General features: G+C 43.1%; 2 protein-coding genes across 11 annotated transcripts in view; one reads left to right on the top strand and one right to left on the bottom strand.

The window, feature by feature from the left end:
• RBM27 (RNA binding motif protein 27) overlaps positions 1-2,636 on the bottom strand; it is a 59,756-nt gene extending 57,120 nt beyond the window's left edge. For all 8 annotated transcript variants that reach the window (XM_081505027.1, XM_081505030.1, XM_081505028.1 and 5 more), the window contains exon 1: positions 2,413-2,636. Coding sequence is in view for 4 of the 8 variants with exons in the window: in XM_081505023.1 (XP_081361149.1) it covers positions 2,413-2,471 (59 nt within the window). In the remaining 4 variants the exon portion in view is untranslated. The remainder of the gene's footprint in view (positions 1-2,412) is intronic.
• The window catches only part of LARS1 (leucyl-tRNA synthetase 1), an 80,117-nt gene continuing 62,300 nt past the window's right edge, over positions 2,258-20,074 (top strand). The window contains exon 1 of one of the 3 annotated variants that reach the window (XM_081504996.1): positions 2,258-2,804. In XM_081504996.1, the coding sequence (XP_081361122.1) occupies positions 2,742-2,804 (63 nt within the window). In that variant the 5' untranslated portion in view covers positions 2,258-2,741. The other 2 variants (XM_081504998.1, XM_081504997.1) reach the window with 2 other exon arrangements.

Genomic DNA, 20,074 nt, shown 5'->3' with positions numbered 1-20,074 from the left:
TTTTATCCATGAAATTTATAGAATATATATGAATAAAATCAGTATAAATAGTTTAAAAAATCTGGTGAAAACACCCTAGGGAGACTTAAGTTCCCACCCAAACTAAATTCTGACAATAAGAAAAAAATCAAAAAACATTACCCAGACCAAAACATTTTAGGGAGCTTTAAAAAAATAAGGGCTTCCCTGGTGGCTCAGAGGTTAAAGCATCTGCCTCCAATGCGGGAGACCCGGGTTCGATCCCTGGGTCGGGAAGATCCCCTGGAGAAGGAAATGGCAACCCACTCCAGTATTCTTGCCTGGAGAATCCCATGGTTGGAGGATCCTGGTAGGCTACAGTCCATGGGGTCGCAAAGAGTTGGACACGACTGAGCGACTTCACTTTCACTTTAAAAAAATAATTAACTGTAATATTAAAACTTGTCACTTTCTATTCAAGACATAAAATACACATTTAATACTTTCAAAAGTATTAACAACATTTAATACTTTCAAAAGTATCTACCAACCAACTAAAAACACAAAGGTTCTCCTGTTCTATATTTTAATAGACTTTTTTCTATTCTTAGCCTCTTCCACATATGGTCAATTTCACTGACTCTACTTCATGATTTCCCACCTTCATCGCAATCCATTTCCACCTTTGTGCTCCAATCTTGATACTGTATGTAGGAAAAGTAGGATGCACACTCAAGAGGCCCATAGTCTTCTATAAAACTTTTAAGTGTGCCCAGAAGTCATTTGCACTTTACTTAGACCATCACTAATGTAAAACTCAGAAGCCCTTAGTGTACATTCATTCATACCTGTGCTCTAGTCATACACACATCCTCAGAAAGCAAATACCACTTCAGACATCAAAATTCCCCTAATGCTGTCTCACTTTCCCATCCTACCATCTTCACAAGGCTGACACACTGGACTACAGATGAGTCTTCCTAGGTGTTATCATCCCACCCCAAGAAACCGAAATAGCCAAAGTTAGTTAACAGGGTTTCTCAGGAGCACAAGGAAACAGACAAACAGGCAAGTAGCAGTCTCCTAACAACGAACTTCACCACACCTCCACACCTCCCGACCTCCCGAATTACCCTTTATTTCCACCTCTGCAGAAACTCAATTTTTTCCACTAAAATTATCGGATCTAATGAATCAAAGCCTGCCCATCTCTTCTTCTACTCCTTTTCTTTCAGCCAGAAAGCCCTCACCTCCAGTAGAAGGAAAAGTAGTAAGTAGAAATGACAAAGGGGCAGCAAATGATTCCTTCCTTTCCCTTGCCATGCTTTCTTTCCCAAGAGAGTTAGATAGCACCTCCTCCCACCCTCCCCCCAGCTTTTCCTCCTCTTCGCTCACGGAGACACCTTTCAGAGACTACCTATACCCCCGTGTCCCAAATTAACACTTCACCATCTCATCCCTTTAAAACGGTTACAAAACCAACAAAAAGTTCATATCTTCGCTATTCCTTTATTTCAAGGGTCCCAACAATATTTCCACCATACTACTCCAGATATCAGAAACAAGCCCCTCACCAGTAATCCTACACCTCAATCCTCTCAGTATTTACAAAACTCTTCTTTCCAGTACCCGTTTCATTATTCCAATACCTGCATCTAAAAATCCCTTGGTGCTGCCGGTATACCCCTTTCAGCCTGTCCTCCAATAATATTAGATACTCGAGTAGTCCTTTCAACCCCCAAACTTATAAAAACCTCACTTTTCCCAAGCCCTAATGGTATTTAAAAATCATCAGCTCTCTTGGCACTATCAACTCCTCAACAATAGCATCCCTTAATAGGCTTATCAGATTCCTAATAATTCCCAAAACACGTCAGTGTCCACAAATCCCTATCCACTACCCTATTTTAATTCAATATTCTTGAACCCTTAGAACTCATCAGTAATCGCTATAAAGCCCTCAATGTCCCTACTCTTCTTTTCTCCCTTCATGCTTCCAAAAGGTCCCCAATACTCTGCTTCTAGATCTTTTAGTCCCGGAAAAATATTGTTTGTAAAACCCTTGATATCCTGCTACTCCCTTCAAGATTCCGATATTCAAATTCTAAAATCCTCAAGAGCCCCGATTACTCTCTCAGTTCTCAAAGAGCAGTATTTTAAATTCCCTCACTTCCCGCTACCCCTTTGAGCACCCCAAAATGTGTATTTCAAAAGCCCTCGCTGTCCTCCCCGCCCCCCCGGCCCCGTTCCCAGAGCCACACCGCCTCTACGTCCCTTGCTCTCCTCCCCTCACCCCCCCACAATGGTGATAGTACTACAGAGAAGACGTCGGCGGGACCTGCCGACCGCGGCCCCTCCGCTCCGCCCTCCCCCACGCCGCTTCCCCTCCCCCCACGCCCCCACGGGCCCCCAACGCCCACGTTCGCCAACCCCGGCCCAGCCTGCCTCACTCACATCGGCTCCAGTAACTTGGCCAGCCAGGACTTGAGGGCATCCACATCCTCTATGAGCATGGTGCAGGGAAGGCGGGCTCGGCCGCCGCTCTTGTTCGGGCCTGCCGCGAGTCGCCCCTCGCCGCCTCCTCACGCCTTCTTCACAGCTCCGGGTGCCTCAGCCCACCGGGCATCTTAGGAGACTTCAACCTACTCCCCCGGCCGGGGCCTAACAGGAACTAACCCAAGAGCCCTCACTCAACCTAGCCCGACGGCACAGAAGGGTGGGAAATAGCGTCGAGTGGCGAGGCTGGAACCAATAGGAAAGAGAGGGCCGTGCGCGCAAAGCCAATGAAAAGGCTCGTCCGCCCCGCCCGCCGGTCGTACCCAGTAAAGGAGGAGGGATTTAGCAAGGTAGGTAGAGAGCTTACGTGAACTCCTGGTGCAAGATGGTATCTTGGAGAAGGTGCTGTGGCTCTTAAAGGGGCCGCGGCACTTTTTATTAACCACACCGCCGCCCGCCGCGGAATACCGGTGTCTGCTGCTTGGAGTGCCTGGGGGAACCCGGTGAGCCCCTCAGCCTGGTTCCTTCCTCCCGTTTTTTCCTGGAAACACACACTAGTGTCCCGAAATGACTCAGCTGTAGTAAATCTGCAACATAACGTGCAATACTTTCACGTTCGACAGTGTGCACAGAACGCAAAATTTTACTTTTTTTTCCTCACACGTTCATTTTGCTCGGCACGCATGCTGGTATCTTTTGCTGCTGTGCTTAAATTATGCACAATGCTATGGCAACCCTGCCTTGGACTCCAATAATCGTCATTTTAAAAACGTGGCGCAACGGTTGCAAAAGACAGAGGCCATTTCAATTTTATCAGTATTTTTAGTATATTCTCTATAAGGGAGAAAAAGGATTCCAGTTTTTAAAAAATTCTGTTTTCATTGTTTCTCTAAAGTTCGATGGGGATTTTATGTAGAGAGGATGTTGGTCAGCAAAAAAGTTTTTAAAAATAATATTAAAAAAATTGAAATCACTGAAATGGGCAAATTGGTTTATACTAGATGAAAAATTCCCTTTTGGAGTTTTGAAACGACTGGCTTGGCACTGGTGTTAGAGTGTTTATTCAACAACAACTACTGAGCACCTGCCATGTACCAGCACTGTGTAAGGCACTGGGATTCTAGTGGTGAGCAAAACAGTCCTTCCTCCCAGAAACCTGAACAGTTTATGAGATTATGCATTGTAATCATAACATTATGAAAAATACCTGATGAGCATACACCTCATATAAAAGAGATGGGTCAACCCAAAATAAGCAGGCAGACTGTAATATATATATGTAGCAGGTGTAGGCAAATTTTTTCTGTAAAAGGCTAGACAGCAAATATTTTTTGGTTCTGTGGGCCATGAGGTCTCTGACAACTACTCAACTCTGCCCTCTTGGCATGAAATAGGTCATAGGTAATATGGAAACAAATGACTGTGGCTGTGTTCAAATAAAAGGCATATGAAAATTTGCCTTTGTGAGAGAGTTTTCATGTGTCACAACATATTATTCCCTTGATTTTTTTTCTCCAACCATTTAAAAGTGTAAAAGTTATTGTTACCTCACAGGTGTCCAGGAACAGGTGCCAACATGGTCTGGCTTGCAGGCTAGTTTGTGGACCCCCTACATGTGTGTGCACCCAACTCTTTGCAACCCTGTGGGCCGTAGCCCACCAGGCTCCTCTGTCCATGGGACTCTCCAGGCAAGAATACTGGAGTGGGTTGCCATTTCCTCCTCCAGGGGACCTTCCCGACCCAGGGGTCGAACCCACGTCTCCTGTGTCCCCTTCATTGGCAGGCAAATCTTGACCCCTGAACGACTTGGGAAGTGATCCAGGTAGCATTAGTGGTAAAGAACCAGCCTGCCACTGCAGGAGATGTAAGAAACGTGGGTTCCATCTGTGGGTAGGGAAGGTCCCCTGGAGGAGGAAATGGCAACCCACTAAGGTATTCAGTTCAGTTCAGCTGCTAAGTTGTGTCTGACTCTTTGCCACCCCATGGTCTGCAGCACACCAGGCTTCCCTGTCCATCACCAACTCCCGGAGCTTACTCAAACTCATGTCCATCTAGTTGGTGATGCCATCCAACCATCTCATCCTCTGTGGTCCCCTTCTCTCACGTTCAATCTTTCCCAGCATCAGGGTCTTTTCTAGTGAGTCAGTTCTTCACATCAGGTGGCCAAAGTAATGGAGTTTCAGCTTCAGCATCAGTCCTTCCAATGAATATTCAGGACTGATTTCCTTTAGGATAGACTGGTTGAATCTCCTTGCAGTCCAAGGGGCTCTCAAGACTCTTCTCCAACACCACAGTTCAAAAGAATCAATTCTTCGGCGCTCAGCTTTCTTTATCATCCAACTCTCACATCCATACATGACTACTGGAAAAACCACAGCTTTGACTAGATGGACCTTTGTTGGCAAAGTAATGTCTCTGCTTTTTAATATGCTGTCTAGGTTGGTCATAGCTTTTTTTCCAAGGCACAAGTGTCTTTTAATTTCATGGCTGCAGTGACCATCTGCAGTGATTTTGGAGCCCACGAAAATAAAATCTCTCACTGTTTCCATTGTTTCCCCATCCATTTGCCATGAAGTGATGAGACCAGATGCCATGATCTTAGTTTTCTGAATGTTGAGCTTTAAGCCAACTTTTTCACTCTCCTCTTTCACTTTCATCAAGAGGCTCTTTAGTTCTTCTTGGCTTTCTGCCATAAGGGTGATGTCATCTTTATATCTGAGGTTGTTGATACTTCTTCCGGCAGTCTTGATTCCAGTTTGTGCTTCATCCAGCCCTGCATTTCGCATGTTGTATACTGCATGTAAGTTAAATAAGCAGGGTGACAGTATTCAGCCTTGACGTACTCCTTTCCCAATTTGGAACCAGTCTGTTGTTCCATGTCCAGTTCTAACTGTTGCTTGCATACAGATTTCTCAGGAGGCAGATCAGGTAGTCTAGTGTTCCCATCTCTTGAAGAATTTTCCACAGTTTGTGGTGATGCACACAGTCAAAGGCTTTGGCGTAGTCAATAAAGCAGAAGTAGGGGTTTTTATCCTTATCTGTCAGAGGGCAGACAGGCTGAAAATCACAATCACAGAAAATTTCAGTATTCTTGCCTAGGAAATCCCCTGGCAGGCTACAGTCCATGGATTGCAAACAGTCAGACACAACTGAAGCGACCTGGCATGCACACATGCACCTGGGAAGACCAGACCCCTTACATAGGGAAATAATAGATACCAATAAAAGGGAAATACACTTAGAAATTATCTAGTGAACCTCCTTCACTGTTATCTCCCCCCCAACTCTGCAGCTGAGTCAAGTCCACAGTAACATCTGGATCTTCTACCAGCAAGCCCAGAGCTTTGACACATTCAGCTGTTGCCTTTTCTTCTCTCTCTCCTCCTCTTCTTGCTTTATCCTTATCCTCATTTTCCCTTCACTTCTTTCCCCTGCAGAGATGAAATGTTACCCACAAATGATAGATATTTTAAAAAGAGAAATGTAAAAGTGATTTGATTAGGCCTGCAGCTAGGCAAGAACTTGATAGCATGATTGATATGGAATAGGAATTGCCTTTTTCACAATAAATCACTCTGCTGCAAGAATTTCAAAGTACTATTCAAATGTAATATTTATAGAACAAATTTTCAAGCCTTACCTCAGAGGTGAGGGTGCTGAGATACTGGCTTTCTGGTGACTGAGGGCATCATTTAATCAAGAATATTACAGTGAGTAGAACAGACATGATTACGATAGTCATATTTGGATTTGGGGACCATGGATAGTTTTTTCCTTTTACCTATTTTTTCAAGTTATGATGTCATTACTTTTCTAAACTGAGTAGGACAGCATCGTTGGATAGATATAAGCTCAGTATTTGAATGTAGATGTCAAACTCCAAACCTTACCTTGAGATAGTGGCATCTATGGAAGAGTTGCTTTTCCAAAAGTGGAATACAATATGATGAATCCCACGCCCAAGCCTCGTTCACTCCGTTTCCTAGATAGTTGGTTCAGACTTGGTCGGTAGCCATGGTCCAGAATTTTCCTTATACTTTATTTGTTGTATGCATAGAACTGACTCATCTGAAGTCCGTGAATGAATGAGGCATTGATTTCAGTCATTCAGTTATTGGGCTGCCCTGAAGATAGTGCATACACATATGTACTAATTCAACATACCTATATTAAGTACTGTACAAGGTACCAGATTCTGTGTGCTGGGCTGGGGCAGAGACGTAAGTTTGAAGAGTTATATCCACTCACCGCCTTTTGGGAGCTCAGATTCTGGTGGTCTGATAGTCAGGCATTGGAAATAATAATCAAACCCAAGGTTGTTGAATACTTACTCTATACTGGCCCCATGCTAAATATCTCAGTGTATTGTTGCCTATCTGGCTCAGAGTACCCCTGTATAGTAAACAATATTCATAGGCAAGAAAATTGCATCCCAGAAAGGTCATGAAGCTGGAGTGAAGAGGCCCAGTCTTGAGCATGTGTGTTAGATTCCAAAGCCCACACCTGTAACCTTCACTTAATCACCTCACTGGCAAACACTGAAATATGAGGTTCATTCAGCAAATACATATTGAGCTCATTACCATATCTTAGGCACTGCTCTTGGATAATACAGAGTAAAACTGATTTCAAATAAATGTTCTTCCCTTAGTTAAGGTGATGCTAACATGAATACTTAACAAATACTGACTTTTCTCTCAGTTTATTTGCACAGAGGAGAAAGAAAGAAATCAAAGGAAAAAAGAGATTATTAATTTGGGACATTGAAAAGAGAGAGTGACTACAAGAAGAAAAGACATGCTTATTCTGACCAAGTTCTCTTCCTAGGCTTAAGGGCAACTGTGTGTTCTTTCTCCACCAGGAAGAGCTGTCAGTGGGTGATATCGCACAAGTGTTGTCAGGGGTAGACAGGCTTTGCAAAATCAGACTGTGTTGTGCCTACTTTGGGGCAGGAAGGCTGGGGGAGGGGAATTGGTCCTTATTCTCCAACCTATGAGAATGTCCCAGATGTACAATAAGAGAAGTGGAGAGTCATCTTTGAATTTTCTTTGCGACATTTACAATCACAATAGACTTCCTTTACATGCCGTTAAATTAAACTTTGGTGGAATTTCAAACTAGGAAGCTCATGCTTACAAACAGACCCTGTCATGTCTGTATATTTGTAAATAATTAGCTAATTGAACAGCACACCCATCAGAATGTTAGTCTCTCCTGAGTTTAGGTCCCCTGGAGCAGCTCATCTGGCTCAGAGAAAAGTTGCTTTAGTAAAAGTCTCTTGAATCTTCCCTATACAAAGTCCAGGTGAGTGGGCAGCCGAATTGCCAGTCATCAGAATAGTCTCTTGGTTATGGAAATGTCGATTGTTTTCCTAGGAGAATTATGTTAAAAGGTTTGGTTTTTTTTTAGAAAGTTGCTTCTCTCTAAATACCTGTAAGATTGGCTAATACAAAAACACACACACACAAAAAAAAACTGGCAACGCTGAATGCCAATAAGGAAGCAGAGAAACCAAATCATTCATACTTTGCTGATATAATGTAAAATGGTACGGCTACTTCGAAAAACACTTTGGTATTTTCTCTGAAAACTAAACATCAACTACCATATGACCCAACAATTACACTTCTGGGCATTTATCCCAGAGAAATGGAAACTTCTGTTTACACTGAAAAACCTGTACTCAAATGTTTAGAGCAGCTTTATTTATAATAGCCCCAAACAATAATCAGTTCAGGTGACCTTAAACAGGTGAATGGTTAAACTGTGTGATATAACATACCATGGAATGGGACTCCACGCTTCCCTCCAGCAAGGAAGGAACTGTTAATACATGCAACAATTTGGATGAATTATGCTGAGTGAGGAAAAAAAATGCAATGCAATATGTAACCAATCCCCAGAGGTTATATATTGTGTGGTTCCATTTATATAACAGAGGGCAGAGATGGGGGTGTGAAGGGAAAGTGGCTATGGTTTTTTAGAATTAATTAATTTTTGGCTGCACTGGGTCGTCATGGCCGCATCCCGGCCGAGAGCAGAGGCAACTCTCTAGCTGAGGTCTGTGGGCTTCCCACTGCCATGGCTGCTCTTGTTGCAGAGCATGAGCTCTAGGGTGCAGGCTCAGTAGTTGTGGTGCACCAGCTTAGTTGCCCACGACATATGGGATCTTAATTCCCCAACCAGGGATCAAACCCGTGTCCCCTGAATTGGTAGACAGATTCTTAACCATTAAACTACCAGATTAGTCCCATGAGTGTGGTTTTTAAAAGGCAACATGGCGGGGGGTGGGCAGTTAAAAGGCAACATGTGGGGCTGGAACTACTCTGTATCTTGACTGCCAGGATGGGTACAGGGAACTACAGGTATAATAACACTGTAAAGAATTTTACACACACACACACAAGACATGCACAAATGATTATATATAAAACGGGTCAATGTCAATATTCTGATTATGATATATCAGAGTTTTGTAAATGTTACCATCGGGGGAAATTAGGACAAGTGTGCAAAAGTTCTCTCTGCATTATTTCTTACAACTGCTTATGATACTACAATTATCTCAATATTTTAAAAAATTGCTTCACACGGAGAGAGCCATGTCAACAGGGAGAAAATGTTGAAAGTGGCATCTCTGGGTATGTGGACCAGAATTAGTCCACGTGCCATTCTCCAGGAGTTTCATAGGGGCCTCAGTCTGCCATCCTTCCTTGCAGATTAGCAAAACATCCAGGAGAAATGTGGGACGCATCACTGCAATAATAGTGACTTTATTTTTTCAAGCAGCAAATAGCAACAGTAGACTGACCAGACTCCAATTCCCTCTGGTTATCTCTCTGATATTAGAAGACAACTGCCCTCTCTTCCTTGGGTTGAATAAGCCCTTTGGGATTTGGACACAGAAAGTAATAATAACTCATACTCCATGTGTGCTAGGTACTCTGCCAACCAACTTTGCATAGATTAGCCTCTTTTGGTTCCTGCATTTAGCCCTTCTTTCTTCCAAGAAATATCGATTGCCAACCTATCATAGGCAAAGCGCTATTATAGGCCTTGGTTCAGTGAAGAAAATATGCATTGTCTTGGAGATCTGTCACCATCAGGAAAATGGTGACAAGCAAACAACTCTATCACATAGCCCAATACATTCTATAAAGAAAATAAAGCAAAGTGAGGGGAGAGAGAGTGATGGGGAAGTTAAAAGGACTGACCAGTGTTCTGAAAGCAGTGGTCTGACAGTTTGAGGAAAGGAGGAAAGCAATGGGATGAGCCAAGAAGAAAATAATGGTTGAAGAGATTAAAGAGGTAGTAAGAAGCCAGATCATGGAGGACTTTGTTGGTCATGGTAAGGACTTTGAATTTTTGTTCGGAGTGAGACTGGAAGACACTGAAAGTTTTAAACAGAGGAATCAAATTATATGATTTAGTGTTTTATTTTTAAACAGGATAGCTATGGCTGCCTCATGGTCATCAGACTGGAGGGGACATAAGTGAAGGAAGGGAAACCAGTTAGGAAGGAATAATCCAAGTGAGAGGTGATGGTGGTTTGAACCAGACTAGCACTGAAAGAGAGAGTACGAAGTTAAATTCTAGGTGTATCTTAAAGATAGAGTCAAGAAGTTTTACTGACAGAATAATTGTTCGTGTGAAATGCAAAGAGAAGTCAAGGATGAAACCAAGGTGCTTGGCCTGAGGTGGGGAAAATGAAGGAGGAGCAGATTTAGAGAATGGCTGGTAGATCATGAATTCAGTTTGGGCCGTGAATTAGACATTGTCCTAGACATTGGACATGGTGGCGGCCATTCTCCAAGATGGCTGCCAACGATCCTTAGCTTATAAGGATCACACTCACGTGTCCTTTGCTCCCACACTGGGTCAGGGCTTCTCTGTGTGATCAACAGAATACACTGAAATGACAGCCCTTTACACCCAAGTCTAGGATAAGAGGTACTATAGCTCCTATTTTGGACCTCTTGTTCTGGGGAAAGCCAGTCACATGTCCAAAGGCACTCAATCAACCCTTTGGAGAGGGCTAGATTGAGAGGACCTGAGACTTCTTACTAACAGCCAGGACAAACTTTCTAACCTTGTGAGTGAGCCGTGGTAGAAGTAGATCTTCCAGCCGCAGTCACAGCTTCCAATGACCGCAGCCCTGGTCAGCATGTGACTGCGTTTTCATGAAAGCCCCCAAACCAGAACCATTCAGTCAAGCTGCTTCCAAACTTCTGACCCACGGAAACTGTGAGCGATAATAAATGGTTATTGTTGGGAATTCCCTGGCGGTCCAGTGGTTAGGACTCTACACTTTCACTGCTGAGGGTATGGGTTTGATTCCTGGCAGGGGAACTAAGATCCTGCAGGCCATGCAGCATGACCAAAAGTAAGAAAAAAAAAAAGAAGTTGTTTTAAGCCCCTGAATTTGGGGTAATTTCTTAGGCATGACACATAATTAATATAAAAATCCAAGTGGAGGAAGTTCCCTGGTGACCCAGTGCTTAGGTTCTGGGCTTTCACTGCCATGGCCTGAGTTCAGTCCCTGGCTAAGGGACTGAGATCCTACAAGATGCGCAGTGTAGGGGAAAAAAATCCAAGTGGAAATACCAAGTAGACAGTTGAGTCTAAGAGTCTGGAGTTCGTGAGAAACTGGGCCTGGTGTTTAAAACTGTGGATCCATCAGCATTGTAAAGTGTGTTGAAAATCATGGGCCTGGAAAAGATCATCTAGGAAGTTAGTGTATCTAGAAAGAAAGGCCATTAGAACATTCTCCTATTTACAAGGAAAGGGAATAATATGCAGTAAACTGAGAAGACTTGGCCAGTGATGAAGGAGGAGAACAGAGAAACAAGAAATGTGCCTCAGGAAAGATGGAGTTTTCAACTATGTCATGTAGTTGTTGCATCAAGTAAGATGTTGTTGTTGTTTAATTGATAAGTAGAGGCTGACTCTTTTGTGACTCCATGGACTGTAGCCCACCAGGCTCCTCTGTCCATGGGATTTCCCAGGTGAGAATACTGGAATGGGTTGCCATTTCCTTCTCCATCTAGTAGGATGAGGACATAGAATTGACCATCGGATTTGGCAATATGGATGAGGAGGTCATTGGTGATCTGAACAATTCCATGGAATGGAGGAGGTGAACACTCAATTGAAAAGAGTTTGGGAGAGAAAGAGAAGAGAGGAATTGGAGACAGTGTGACAGTTCTCTTGAAGAGTTTTATTGTAAAGGGGAGTAGAACAAAGAGGGTACCAAAAGATATGATGGGATAGAGAGGATTTGTTTATATTTGTTCTGTTTTTCTTTTGCTTGTGTTAGGTTAGAAGATATGTATGAAGGTAGATGGGTGTGATCTAGTAGGGAAAGAAAATTCAATGATGTGGAAGGTGAAGTGGGCAACTGTGGGAATAAAATCTCTTAGTAGGAAAAGACAATGAGATTTAGTGTACAAATGGAGTTTAGGTCTTAATAGGAGTTTGGGTAAAAAATAGAGCTCATGATAAGGGGTGGAGGTATAATGGTAGATGTAGTAAAAGGAACTCATGGAAGTTCTTTACAGTTTGCTTCTATGTTTTCAGTGAATTAAGAAGGAATCATCAGTTGAATGTGGATGCTTGAGAAGAGAGGTGTGCAGACAAAGCATCTCAGGTTTCTCAAACATTTCAAGCTCCTTCTTACCTCAGGGCCTTTGTATTTGCTGGCCCTTTTGCCTGAAACTTAAAAAATTTTTTTCTTCCAGTTTTATTGAGATATAATTGACATACGTGTGTGTGTGCTCAGTTGTGTCTGACTCTTTGTCACCCTATGGACTGTAGCAGGCCAGGCTCTTCTGTCCATAGGATTTTTCAGGCAAGAATACTGGAGTGGGTTGCCATTTCCTCCTCCAGGAGATCTCCCCAATCCAGGGATTGAACTCACATCTCCTTCGTCTCCTGCATTGGCAGGCAGGTTCTTTACTGCTGACCCTTCTGGGAAGCTGTGTCTGGAACTCTTTTCCACACATCTTGTTTCTTTTCGGCTATGTCAAGTTTTAGTTGCGACATGCAGGATTTTCATTGAGGTGCATGGACTCTCTTGCTGTGCCACACGGGCTCAGTAGTTGTGGCGCAAGTGCTTAGTTCCCTGTGGCCTGTGGGATCTTAGTTCCCCAACCAGGGTCCTGGACCAGGGATCAAACCTGTGTCCCCTGCATTCAAGGTGGATTCTTAACCCCTGGACCACCAAGGAAGTCCCTCCACATACCTTTTTATGGTTGACTTTTTCTTGTCAGCTCAAATATCACCTCCTTAGGAAGACTTTCTCTGACCATCTCTGTTAATCTAAATTAACACCCCATTTCTCTTTAGTTATTTTCTGTCACATAATCCTGTTTTATTTTAACAGCATTTTTCATGGTCTGAAACTTTTTCATGAATTTATGTTTTTTACCTCATCCTAACTAGAATTTTCATGAAATCAAAGATTTTGTCTTCCTTGTTTGCATTGTATCTTTAGTGCTGAAAACAAAACCTGGTATATAATAGATGTGCAATAAATATTAATGAGTAACTAATGTAATCATGAAAACAATATTGCTAGGTAAGTACTATTATTGTTATGTGTTATGGGCCTAGGCAGATAAAGTGATTTGTCCAAGGTCATACAGCAAATTTGGAACGGGGGTGTCCTTGATTCAAAGTCAGGCAACCTGGCACTAGAGCCCACATTTTCAGACCTGCCTAGAATGGCATCTAGAGGAAGATCCTGACTTCTGGCTGCAAAGAAAATGGGAGCCTGGCCAGTTAACAGGGAAAGAATGTAAGACCGTGATTGTGCCCCTAATTTACATATTTGAACTTAGGGCTTCCCAGGCAGCTCAAATATAAAGAATTTGCCTGCAATGCTAGAGACCTAGGTTTGAGCCTTGGGTCCCATGGAGAAGGGCATGGCAACTCACTCCAGTATTATATTTAGACCAGTCTGATTTCACTGATACTGTAAAAATAAGAATCCTAAATGTAGTAAATGCGCAAGCTTAATTTTAAGAATATAGTCATGAAATCGGAAACTCGGTAGTATGTGACTGGCTGTCTTTACTTGTTTGTTTTTTCCTCCTCCCTTTCTTCTTTTCCACCTGCCTATCCTTCCCTCTCTCCTTCTATTTCAGGTGTGTGTGTGTGTGTGGCTGCACTGGGTCTTTGTTGCTGCGCACGGGCTTTCTCCAGCTGTGGTGTTCAGGCTTCTCATTGTGGTACTTCTCATGTGGAGCATGGACTCTAGGCACACAAGCTTCAGCAGCTGTGGCCCACCCACTTAGTTGCCTCGAGGTATGTGGGATCTTCCCAGACCAGCGATCGAATCTGTGTCCCCTGTGTTCCCAGGCAGATTCTTAACCACTGGACCACCAGGGAAATCCCATTCCTTCTATTTCCGGAGGCCCTTGGACTGCTCCACCCTGGTGATGGAAATGCTGGTAGCAGTTTGGATAGGCAGGTTATTTAGGAACAGGCAGTGTTTTGATGACTCAGGTGTCACATTTCCCATATGACCCTGTGACACTCTGTCAATGCTCTGTGGAATGTTGACAAGAGCAGGCTGAGGCATGTGGATCCTGAGTCTGCAGTGGGATGGCATGAATGAGTGACTTCCAAGTCCTGAGAATTACAAGTATCACTGCTTTAGGAGAAATCTAGGCAACAGGGGCTTCTCGAAACTTTGGTACCTGGAAGTGCAACTTCTCTAATTTGGTTACATTTGTCTTCTTAATTAACATGGCTAGTTGTTCCTAGCTCACGTCAGTCAGATTCAGAATTCCCATTAGCTGAATGACTATCTTATTTCATTTGGGCTGCTGTAAGCAAATACCTGACCTGCCTCTTGAGAAACCTGTATGCAGGTCAGGAAGCAACAGTTAGAACTGGACATGGAACAACAGACTGGTTCCAAATAGGAAAAGGAGTACGTCAAGGCTGTATATTGTCACCCTGCTTATTTAACTTATATGCAGAGTACATCATGAGAAATGCTGCACTGGAGGAAGCACAAGCTGGAATCAAGATTGCCAGGAGAAATATCAATAACCTCAGATATGCAGATGACACCACCCTTATGGCAGAAAGTGAAGAAGACCTAAAGAGCCTCTTGACGAAAGTGAAAGAGGAGAGTGAAAAAGTTGGCTTAAAGCTCAACATTCAGAAAACTAAGATCATGGCATCCGGTCCCATCACTTCATGGCAGATAGATGGGGAAACAGTGGAAATAGTGGCTGACTTTATTTTTCTGGGCTCCAAAATCACTGCAGATGGTGATTGCAGCCATGAAATTAAAAGACGCTTACTCCTTGGAAGGAAAGTTATGACCAACCTAGATAGCATATTAAAAAGCAGAGACATTACTTTGCCAACAAAAGTCCATCTAGTCAAGGCTATGGTTTTTCCAGTGGTCATCTATGGATGTGAGAGTTGGACTATAAAGAAGGCTGAGCGCCGAAGAATTGATGTTTTTAAACTGTGGTGTTGGAGAAGACTCTTGAGAGTCCCTTGGACTGCAAGGAGATCCAACCAGTCCATCCTAAAGGAGATCAGTCCTGGGTGTTCATCGGAAGGACTGATGTTGAAGCTGAAACTCCAATACTTTGGCCACCTGATGCGAAGAGCTGACTCACTGGAAAAGACCCTGATGCTGGGAAAGATTGAGGGCAGGAGGAGAAGGGGACGACAGAGGATGAGATGGCTGGATGGCATCATCGACTCAATGGGCATGGGTTTGGGTGGACTCCGGGAGTTGGTGATGGACAGGGAGGCCTGGCGTGCTGTGGTTCATGGGGTCGCAAAGAGTTGGACACGACTGAGTAACTGAACTGAACTGAACCAAATACCACAGATTGGGAGGCCTATAAACAGCAGAAAATTTCTCATGGTTCTGAAGACTGAAAGTCTGAGGGCAGGGTGCCAGCATGGCCAGGTGAGGGCCCTCTTCCATGGAGAATACTTCTGTTTATATTGTCACAAGGTGGAACAGGGTAGGGAGCTTGTAGGCTCTCCTGTATAAGAGCATTGCATGCGTGCATGCTAAGCTGCTTCAGTCGTGTCCTACTGTTTGTGACCCCATGGACTGTAGCCAACCAGGCTCCTCTGTCCATGAGATTCTCCAGGCAAGAATACTGGAGTGGGTTGCCATTTACTTCTCCAGCGGAATCTTCCAGACCCCAGGGATCAAACCTATGTCTCTTCTGTCTCCTACATTGGCAGGCTGGTTCTTTACCACCAGTGCCACCTGGGAATCACATATAAGCACATTAATCCCTTCAAAAGAGCTTCATCCTTCTAACATAAGCACCTCCTAAATCTTAATACTATCACATTGAGCATTCAGCTTTCAACATATGAATTTTGTGAGGACCTAAACATTCAGACCATGACAATGATTAAACTGGCTTCCAGTCAACCACTCTTCTTTCTCTTTAATCTTTCTTGAGCACTTAGATCATGAACCACCCTAATCACCTTCTTTGATATAGATCATTTTAGTTTCACAGCAAGCCTAGGAAGTAGGTTCTATCATTACCCACACATTATATGGAAGGACCCGGAGTGCCAGGGTTGAAGGAGCAGAGCTAGCACAGGACAAAGCTCCAAGTCAGACCGAGCCATCTTACTCCAAGGCTTGTGAGCACCACACACACACACATACACTTTCTCTGTTGCCCATGAACTGTTGGAGATTGGACACAGTGCAACCCCGGGATCAGCTAAAGTCCATAAATCCTAGAGAATCTTTCCTTCTCTTTATATTAATCACCTAGACTATAAAAAATAATCTGTCCATCATTCAGGAAACATAAAAGTAAAGGCAGAACACTGATGCTGGACAACAAAATCATTTAAAAACAAAGGATGAGGGACTTCCTTAACAGTCCAGTGGCTAAGACTTAGCTCTCCCAATGCAGGGGATGTGGGTTTGATCCCTGGTGGCAGAACTGAGATCCCACAGGCCATCAGATATAGCCCAAATAAATAAATAGATTAAATAGCCTAAAGAAAAAAAAAAAGGTGTCTAATAGGGTAGGGAAGTGACAACCATATTTATTGCATGCCACATTTGTGAGACAGGAGTGTGAAAATAAATGCCCACAATTCCTTCCTTGGCCCGTGTCATATAAAGGTTGGGAAGTTAGGTAAATAAGCATGAAAAACAAATGTAAAGGGACTCAGAGACAAGCCAAAATTATAGTTTTATGGATCGTAATTTAGAAATGCTGACTCAATTGAATGAGTAGAGTGACCAGTGGGATGGGTTTGGAAAACAAAACAAAATGAGATGAGCTCTGTTGTGGAATTTTAAAGAATGAGTGCAAATGATCTGACAGTTGGTGAAGGTATACCACACAATTATATGGTGATAACTAGCTCAGTCAGGCTAGGGAAGAGATTTATTATGGGCTGCAGGCAAGCTTTTTCTATTTTAATCAGATTAGTGTTTATAGACCAATTTTCCTAAAATAATAATAAAAATATCTGACATTTTAAAGTGTTTACTATATGCTGGGCATATACAGGGTTTATATCTATATACATATTATTTTTTTAATCCTCATAGCAATCCTATGAGGTGCTTACTATTATTACCTTTAAACCAGAGTGGTTAATTGAACTGCCTGACGTCACCCAGCTAATAAATAATGAACTTGGTTTGAGTCACAGCCTGAGCTCTTAACCACTCTGCTACCGTTCTAATTTCATTTATCTAGAGAGGCTATTCCACATGGCAGAACAAAGAATGGATGTGTGTGTGTGTGTGTGCTCAGTCATGTCTGACACTGTGACCCCATGGACTGTAGCCCACCAGGTTCCTCTGTCCGTGGAATTTTCCAGGCAAGAATACTGGAGTGGGTTGTCATTTCCTCCTCCAGGGGATCTTCCCAACCCAGGGATTGAACCAGCATCTCTTGCATCTCCTCCATTGGCAGGCAAATTCTTTACCCCTGTGCCACCTGGGAAACTCAAAGAATGAACACTTCCCAAGTAAAAAGCCATATTATCAAGTTGTGGTAATTTTCATTTTCTAGATATCTCTGGACTCTGTTTACTTTTCTTCACCTTGATTGTCACCACTGTAGTCTGAACTACTATCACCTCTCACCTGGACAATTGCAACAGCCTTCTGCTTCCACTTTTTATTCCTTTCAACCCTTCTTCAGAAAGATCTTTATGAAACACGAATAGGACCATGCCCCTTCCCCACGTAAAACACTTACTTCCACGGCCTCCCATTGCTTCAGTGTTTGCTTCTTCCACTAGAAAGAGGTCACAGCACCTGTCTTGTTCAAGTGTTGTATCTCCAGCATCTAGGACAATGCACTGGTTATAGTATAAGCGAGTTAAATTTTTGTTGAGTGAATGAAAACCAATGACTCTTGAAAAAATATCACTTAAATAAGAAAATTAACAAGGATGCAGTTGAATGCATGGAGGTAGGTTTTTCATAATTTTTACAATTTGCTATCACACAATTACTTATTTATTTTCTTCTTTAACAGTTCTCACCCTTTAGACTGTAAGCTCCATGAAGGCAGAGGCCATGTCTTTCTTCTTCCTGTATCCTACCTCTATGTCATGTTCATAGGAGATGTTTAATAAATATTTGTTGTATGAACAATGTGGACTGGAAGCCAATGAATCAGAGATGACAAACAGTACTGGTTAGGGCAGACTTGGAACAGGAAAGCCTAACCATAGTTATAAGAGCTGTGGAGGATGAGGATCCTGTCTTTCATTCATTCAATAAATGCTTGTAAGACACCTGCTATGTGCCAGACACTATGCTAGGCAGCTTCTGCTGTCATGGAGCTTATGTCTAGTGATAGGTCAACAAACAATTAAAATTTGGTGAGATAACTTTCACAAGGGAGGGCAGGAAAGAGCTGCTTTGGGGAACATCAAGAAAGGGACATTTAACCCAGACTTGGGCTGTCAGGAAGTGATGTCTAAATGGTTAGTAGCTAAAGGTGGAGGACAATGGGGAGTATTTTTGTGTGTAAGAGTCCAGAAGCAAGGGAACCACCGGTAGGTTCTCTATAACCTAAGGTTCCTTCTTAACTTCTTCAGCCACTGAATTTTCATTGAGCCCATACCACGCTCCAGGCATTGTGTTATGCCATCATTAAATTTATATTTCAAAACTAGTTGTTGAACAGTGTGAATATAATGTACATTATACATATATAATTTAAATTTTATTTTTGTTAAAAATTTTATTAATTTTTTTTTTTCCTGTTATTCTTTTAGAAAGACATATTTCTGGCCTGGACACACCTCTACCCCTCCCAAGTGCTTTGTACAATACATGCTTAATGACTGTTTACTGAATTAACAAAGGAAAGCATGTGAGAGTAACTAATTTGACAACCGAAAGTAAAAGCCTTGGATCCGTTTTTTTCAATAGATCTTTCTTTGATGATGGAAATTTTCTGTATCTGCAGCTGTCCAGATATGATAACTGGAAAGTCATGGCCACATGACTTTCCAGCACATGAAAAGTGGCTAGTGCAATTGAAGAACTAAATGGCCACATGTGGCTAGTGACTAGTACCTAGACAGCTCCATCTTGGTTGGTGACACAGATGAAACAATCTGAACCAGGTACTGGGACCAGGAGAAGGTTTCCAGCCTCTCCTTTAATAAATTGGAGGTTGTTAACAAATGGCTTCAAAATGTGTAAATTCTGGACTTTTGAATGCCACCGACAGTCATAAATATCTGTGCACAATGGCAAGTCATAATTAGCACTTCAGTTACTGAAGACGAATACACTTTGCTTCCTGGCATCCTGACAAGACACCCAACCCAGCTATGTAGTTTGAAAAGGTTGAAGGCCAGGGAACCCCACGTCAGTCACAGAGCTCTCGCGGCAATCAGCGACCCTGAACTGCATCATGGGGCTTGTAGTTAGGGCTTTGTAGTTCAACATGTTCATGACGTCACTACCGGTGCCCCTTTGAGTGGCTTATCGATTAGACTTCCGGTAACCTATTGTTCTCTGGGAAATGTAGTCAGTATATGTCTGCAGAACGTGGGCTTTAGGGGTCTGAGAACTACAATTCCCAGAAGGCTACGATATACCCCGGAGGTAGTTTGTGTGCCAGAGAGTACCTCAGCAGGCGTGCAGTGTGTATTTTAGTGTCGTGGTAGGCCTGGCAGCCCCGAGAGGGAGGGGGAAGACTGTAACCACTCCATTGGGGGGGATCATCGAGGTCACTGTCGTGGGTTTGCACAGTCGGCTGGGCGGCGCCATGGCGGTGAGTTTTGGCGGGAAGAAAGTTCGCTTGGCCGGGGCTTGGAACCCGTCTCGCTGCTTTCTCCAAAGTAGGGGCTCCATGTGGTAGCCACTGTCCTGAAGAGAAAAATCATTTTCTAAAGAAAAGAGAGGCCTTGCCTCTCACGTTTAAGGCTTGGCTGTTGTGAGGACTTGCCTTTTCGTGCTAGCTGATGAGCCAGGCCCTGATATCTTTAACTTTACAGATTACTTCATGTCATGTGTGTTATTTCACCGAAGTTTCTAAAAGCTGATCTGTAGAAAGAGTATGTAACATTGATTCCTCCTTCCAACACAAGTTGTTGAGCGCCTGTTTGTAAAATAGACAAA

The sequence above is a fragment of the Giraffa tippelskirchi genome, chromosome 6 (assembly GCF_054371585.1).
Source record: "Giraffa tippelskirchi isolate mGirTip1 chromosome 6, T2T-mGirTip1v1.2.pri, whole genome shotgun sequence".
NCBI lineage: Eukaryota > Metazoa > Chordata > Mammalia > Artiodactyla > Giraffidae > Giraffa > Giraffa tippelskirchi.
This window is presented reverse-complemented; position numbering and strand designations above follow the sequence as displayed.